Source organism: Hibiscus syriacus, unplaced genomic scaffold, assembly GCF_006381635.1.
Source record: "Hibiscus syriacus cultivar Baekdansim isolate YM2019G1 unplaced genomic scaffold, ASM638163v2 tig00110330_pilon, whole genome shotgun sequence".
Lineage (NCBI taxonomy): Eukaryota > Viridiplantae > Streptophyta > Magnoliopsida > Malvales > Malvaceae > Hibiscus > Hibiscus syriacus.
Genome location: NW_024062686.1, coordinates 1535369 through 1542298, shown reverse-complemented (window position 1 = coordinate 1542298; position 6930 = coordinate 1535369). Strand labels below are relative to the sequence as shown.

The following is a 6930-nucleotide window of genomic DNA, read 5'->3' as shown; positions in this document are numbered from 1 at the left end:
GAAATAAAAAAATGGTTGGTTGTCCCTTGTTTCCATATGTAATGGGGGTAAGGGGAGGTATGATAGTAGGTTGCCCTTAAATAAATGGATCCTTAGTGTTAATATTAGATGTAAGATCATAATAACTACTTATATATCGATAGAATGAATAGACTTAATTAATATAATCAATTAATAAATATAATAAAAGAAGAATTAATAGTATTTAAAACATATATTATAAAATAAAATAATTTTTCAAATACTCTTTCTGATTTTCAATTTTGGACACCTTTAAATTTGTAAAAAAATGTGGGAAATAAAAAAAACACGTGTACCACCATGCAAATGCTATGTAGCATCTCACCAAACTGAGAAATCATTTGACCTCGTGGGTTTGTCCTAACCCAAAGAAAGAAAGAAAACAAGTCAAAAAGCTCGATGAAAGCAAAGTAGGTAATTGCCGATCTCGGTTATGGAATGGAACGCCCAGCAGGAGAAGAATCCCCGCCACCATCTTTCTCCGTATTATCATCAATCCCTATTCACCCTCTGCTTCTTCTTCAAGCCTCTCTCCCATTCATTTTAAAACCCATCTCCTTGATTCGATCCTCGCTAAATTTACTTTGAGTTTTCTCTCTCTTTTTCGGCTGCAATGTACAGTGCGGATCGCTGTTTGTTCGTTGAATCGATCAGGGCTTCAAAACGGTTGAATCTCGATCGTCCGTTTCTGCAGGGTGGTTTGTTTCTCAACGACAAAACAGGTCCTCTCTCGTTTGTTTCACTGAAGATCCAAAAATGTTTCGTTGATAAAAATGACAATGTCTGTTTGGTTTCGTGTGTTTTGGGTGGTCGGAAGACTGGTCGAACTCTGGGTCATGTGAAGTCGAGGAGAGGTGGTAGAGGCAAAGGGGGCTGGTTCTTATCGGTGAGTTTGTCGGCGGAGGAAGGGCATGTTGGGAAATCGGGAGAAGATTGGGGGCAGAATGGTGATAAGAATCTAGAAGCAGTGGAAATAGTTGAAGAAAAGAAGGGATCAGGCGCTTTGAATACCACCAAACATCTCTGGGCTGGTGCTGTTGCTGCTATGGTTTCGAGGTTTTGGGTTTCCCACCTCTTTTTCCTGTTTATATTTTAGTCTTCTTTTTAACTGGAAAAAAAAGGATACTGTTGGCAAAAGTGCGGGTATGAAGAAAACGATGGACGATTTGTTGTGTCTTGGTTTTACTTTTTATTTCAGATGGAACGTTAAATAACAAATTTTTTATGGCAAATCTTCACTGTCCATTACTTTTGTGTTTTGATTGTTATTTGGTAAAGTATCAAACTGATTGACCTGATTAGTCTGAAATCAGAACCCTGAATTATAAGTGCTTGAATCATACAACAGATGGATATGTATGAGAGCTGGAACTGGAAAGCAGTACAAGTTCTTGTTTGTGTGTCAAAATATTTGGAAAAAAATCAGTTGATAATCTGATATGGTTTCGGCTATTATGTTTATTTTATATTATATATTACCTGATAGTTTCAATTTTAATGGTGGATCGGAAGCATTACCGAGAACACCTTTTACATGATGGTGCAGAAATGGGTTGATGGTTGTACTTTTGCATATCCTATGTTTCAGATATTGTGCCTTAACCCTTGCTATTTGGTTCCGATCGTTGAATTATTATCTATTGAATCGCAGTTTGTAGCTCAAAAAAGTTCTTTGCTTTTGTAACAGGACTTTCATTGCTCCTTTGGAAAGATTGAAGTTGGAATACATGGTTCGTGGTGAAAAGAAAAAACTTTTCGAACTAATTAAATGGATTGCAGGCACAGAAGGGTTGAAAGGCTTTTGGAAGGGGAATTTCCTCAATATTCTTCGCACCGCTCCTTTTAAGGCTATCAATTTCTATGCTTATGATATTTACAGAAGTCAACTATTGAAATTGTCTGGAAATGAGGAAGCCACAAATTCCGAGAGGTTTCTTGCCGGTGCTGCAGCTGGGATTACTGCAACTTTGCTCTGCTTACCAATGGATACTGTATGTGACAATTTTGAATTGCATTATTTGCCTACATGTTAGCTTCCAAATTTTTTGCATTGTGTGTGGTTTAGTTTCGGTTTGGAGGATTTTGTGGAATTTGAGTTCTTGTTTTTAAGTATTCCTAGTGTATGTTTTAGATTCGGCTGCATGATCTGATGAGGAGCAATGATGTGATGTGACTGAAAGTAGCATTCTTCAGTGAGTTTAGTCTACTTGCCCTTATATGTAGTGTTCGCACAGGGGTGATCATCCTCTTGACTTGGAAGGATTGGTTTTGTGAATACTGTCTGCGCGTAACACATCAGATGAAACTATTTGCATCCCGCCCCGTTTCGCCGACCTATTTCAGTTGTTGTATTAAATTCTTTCCACTTCGACGTTATATGTCTTCTTGAGATTTTCTTTCTTTTACTATCCGAACATGTTTTAGAGAAGTAGATGTTCTGTGTACCCTCATATACCCCCTGTCCGATACACCTGATTATGATTCAGATGCTTTTCAATTAGCAACTCAGATGGAGTAATTTTCATTTTTCAATCTGGGTTGTCCTGTTAAAAAAAAAATTTCTTCTTGATTATGGTATGTGGATTTGCTTTCCTGTTAAAAATGTTGCTAAGTGGCTCTGTGTATGCTAATTACAGATAAGGACAGTAATTATAGCTCCAGGGGGGGAAGCTTTGGGTGGTTTGATCGGTGCTTTTCGGCATATGATTCAGACTGAAGGGTTCTTTTCTCTTTACAAGGGACTAGTCCCCTCGATTATAAGCATGGCACCTTCAGGTGCGGTCTTCTATGGTGTGTACGATATATTGAAGTCAGCCTATCTTCGCTCACCTGAAGGGAGGAAAAGAACTCAAGACATGAAACAAGGTGGTCAAGAACTGAATGCATTTGAACAATTAGAATTGGGTCCCGTTAGAACACTACTATACGGGGCAATTGCTGGTGCATGTTCCGAAGCTGCTACATATCCATTTGAAGTTGTGAGGAGGCACCTCCAAATGCAAGTCCCTGCAACCAAGTTAAGTGCATTGGCAACTTGTGTCAAGATAGTTCAGGAAGGTGGAATTTCCGCTCTATACGCGGGATTAATCCCCAGCATACTGCAGGTACTAAAATAACCTGTCCAGAAAAGGACTATTGCTCTACTTCTTGAATTCATCTTTTATATCGTTTTGACTAATTTGTTTCCATAGTTATCTTGGAATATTTAACATCACCAAATTTCAACTGCTTTCGAATTTTCAAAGATGTAAAGCTTCAACTGCATGGTATCCGATTGGTTTGAATTTCTTTCCGGAATAAATATCGTTTATAGGGAATCTGGCAAACTATATAGAAACTTGCATTTTTTAAGTATATTAACAGATCGTTTACTATCAACTTTGCTTGCATCAGTTTTTGAGATGCATGTGGAATATGTATACATACATTCTATGTATATATTTGTTCAAATACATTTCTGTGTATATTAATCACTCTTGATTGCACAAATTCATTTCAGGTATTACCATCAGCTGCCATAAGTTACTTGGTTTACGAGTTCATGAAGATAGTTCTCAAGGTGGAGCCAGCATAGATTTTTGTATCCGACTTATTTTTTCGGATCGTGGGACTTTGTTATTGATTAAGGCTGTGGATGGTTTTTTCCTCTTTGGGTAAAATGCCGAAGGCAGTTTCAGATTTACTTGTACCATTTTACAAACCAATAGACGGGCAATGGACAATAACCAATGAATGTACCCAAAATCTATTGCAATGGGCAATAAACAGTAGATGGGCAAGGCAATCTCTGTGAAAATCTCTTGTATTTTTAACCAATGAATGTACCCAAAATATATGGGTAAAAAAGCTAGGCTATCCGTGAATGGAAACCATTAGTTGAACGACCAACGCTCCATAATAGGAGTCTTTTTACCTTAAAATGAAACGTTATGAGACAAAATGTTCTCCCAAAAATTAAGGGTTGAAGGGATTATTCAATCAAACGTTAGGTTTTTTTATCCTAAAATGAAATGTTTAGACCAAAATACTCCAAAAAAGAAATATAGTACAAAATAATTTTTTAGTAAAACAATAGGGACATTTTTTTACCCTATATCATTAAAATGAAAAATATAATTTAAGAAGTGACACAATTAACTCATATATAAATAAACGAGCCTCTAAATCAAACCAGAGTGAAGGTAAAACATCCATAACAATTTTCTTTCTTATAAATATCATATTAACTAAACATCACACCACATTGGTGAATATTTTCCTCATTTCTTTTGGCTCATATATATATATATATATATATATATATATATATATTGTCATAACCATTTTTTTGTAAAACAATTATATATTATTTTAAAAAACGATTATGACTTTAATTTGGAAAAATTGGGGAATTTGGAATTAATTTGGAATAAATTGAATAGAGTCGCCATCGACCTTTAGGTTAGGTAGGTCGAATACCTAAAAACATCTTTTAAAACAATTTTAAAAAAAATCATTTTATAAGACAAAATTTGGTATGCGTCACCAAAGATTTGATTAAATGGATTCGGGAATCGGTTACGTGTAGGGAAGGATTAACACCCCACAACGCCCAAAAATTGGTACTGTGTCGCTTACACTTTGTCGTAATGGTAGAAATTACAAATCGAATATAAAATTAAAATATGATCTATTTATCGAGTATTGATTAATTTGCTTTGAATTAAATAATTAGAGAAAAATCTTTAACTCGAAAATAAATATCAAAATTAGCAATCCTCCGTCGGGAAAGCTAACTCGAATATTTCTTATTAGTTAAAGAATATTCCCTCCTCATTAATATTTAAAAAATGTGAATCAAATATAAAAATGAAAATCGATCTTCGTATAAAATACATCGTTATTTAGTAACATGCACCGTATTATTTAAATAAAAATAATTAATTAACAAAATAAAATCACTTTTATTTCAAGTTCACACTTGTTCGAATGTCATATCGGATTACACCACTTCAATAAAGCGATGCTTTCCACGCCCATTCAACAAATCGTTGTTCTTGAAAACGTTTGAATAAATAAAAATATTGACAACTATATATTTTTTACAAGTTAAAATAAATCATATTGAATGAAATAGCATAAACATTTACAATACATTTTCACATATGAATATACAAGGACAGAAAATAAATTTATAGATATATATGTATATAATGATATATGATACAACGTGGGTATGTAATGAAACAAATAGAAAATAAAAAAAAAATATATATATATTACGTACATTCTATAATATATACATGGATATTATAACATGGACTAAAATGTAAATATATAAACATGGTAAACCATACGCAAATAACATAAAATAACTAAGCTTTATAGACAAGTGACTAAACTGTGTAAATTGAAACTACAGTATAAGAATCATAAAACAAAAAAACAGAATCAATCAATGGCAAAAATGAAACAATACAAAAATCAGTGGCCGATTTCAAAACAAACAAAACAACATGTCTGATGACCAGATTGAAACAAAATAAAACAGAATGTCAATATCAGAATAAACTAATAACATGAACCTCCTGGTGACTATACTGAAAAACATGGTAAAAATAGGTATCTAAATCGTGATTAACCATAAATCTAGTGACCAAAATACAAACTATATGAACATGGTGTACAAAATACAAAATACATAAACTGTAAAAGTGACCAAAATATAAATATGCAGCTAACTATGAGGGACTGAAACGAGATTCACCCTATTGTAAACCTGAACATTTTCTAAACAAAGTAATAAGGGAAAATAACACATTAGATCTAGACACTCGAACAAAAAATCAAAACAGTTCCAACAATTGGTACAAATAAACTGAAAATGAAATCAAAGCTAAAATACCTTAGGATTTTCGATTCTGCTTTTGATTAAAAAAAATTCTTGTTACATCCTTTTTTTCCCCCCCTTTTACACTGATTTTGGGGTTTTATATAACCCAATACCTATGTAAAAAAAATCATGATGTTGCTATTTTGGTTGTTGAGGTTTGGTGACTGAAGCTGCTGAGAAGCATGGACATGGCGTGATTTTTTTTTTTTGAGATGACAGGGGATGGAGTTCCAGCAGGGAGGTTGGTGTGCAGGGCATGGGTTGTGCATGGGGGACATCAATGTATGGAAGCTATGTAGGGACCAAAAATTGGTTACAACAGCTGCCCCTCTTTGCTCATTGCTGTGAGAACAGGAATAGAGCAAAGACATAAAATACCAATTTTTGGATTGTCAACAAGTCTCAAGCTCTTCTTTGATCGGCTCTCATTTCTTCGATTAATCGTTGTTTATTGATGACACATTCTTTTTGGAGGTAATTTGTTGCTGAAGATGACACTGCTCATCCGCGATGATTAGATCGTGTCGTTTTCGATTACGATGTTGTTCCTTCGTGATGAGGAAGTCAGATTGTCTGAGGGTGACACTGCTCCTTCGTGATGAAGAGATCTGGTATGTTTGATGTTGAAGACGACACTGCTCATCCGCGATGAAGAGAATCTTGGCCATCTTTAGGAAAGATGATAACATGGTTCCACTCTGCTGGGGACGGCTGGTTATCTGAGGTTGACACGGCTCATACGTGATGAAGAGTTCTGGTCATGGGATGACATTACTCATACATGATGAAGAGTTCTTGGCCATCTAAAGGTGATAACACGGTTCCTACGTGATGAGGACGGCTGGTTATCTAAGGGTGACACGGTTCCTATGTGATGAGGAAATCTGGTCGAAGGATGACACGACTCATGCGTGATGAAGAGTTCTTGGCCATCTTTAGGAAGGGTGATAACTTGGTTCCTACGCGATGAGGATGGCTGGTTATCTAATGTTGACGTTGCTCCTACATGATGAGGAGATCTGGTCAGCTGATGTTGA

General features: G+C 35.2%; 1 protein-coding gene across 1 annotated transcript; it reads left to right on the top strand.

Annotated features, from left to right (window-relative positions):
• The first annotated feature begins 380 nt into the window (after positions 1–380).
• Positions 381–3794, top strand: LOC120119025 (probable mitochondrial adenine nucleotide transporter BTL3). The gene is made up of 4 exons (XM_039138939.1): positions 381–1077; positions 1709–2012; positions 2658–3125; positions 3521–3794. The coding sequence occupies exons 1-4, from the start codon at positions 635–637 to the stop codon at positions 3593–3595; spliced, it is 1290 nt and encodes a 429-aa protein (XP_038994870.1). The 5' UTR covers positions 381–634; the 3' UTR covers positions 3596–3794.
• The last annotated feature ends 3136 nt before the right edge of the window (positions 3795–6930 follow it).

Excerpts from the sequence above, each read along its gene's own strand:
- LOC120119025 (XM_039138939.1), top strand. The coding sequence starts at position 635 with ATGTACAGTGCGGATCGCTGTTTGTTCGTTGAATCGATCAGGGCTTCA. Across the intron at positions 1,078-1,708 it reads GTTGCTGCTATGGTTTCGAG|GACTTTCATTGCTCCTTTGG; the intron begins GTTTTGGGTTTC and ends CTTTTGTAACAG. Across the intron at positions 3,126-3,520 it reads TAATCCCCAGCATACTGCAG|GTATTACCATCAGCTGCCAT; the intron begins GTACTAAAATAA and ends AATTCATTTCAG.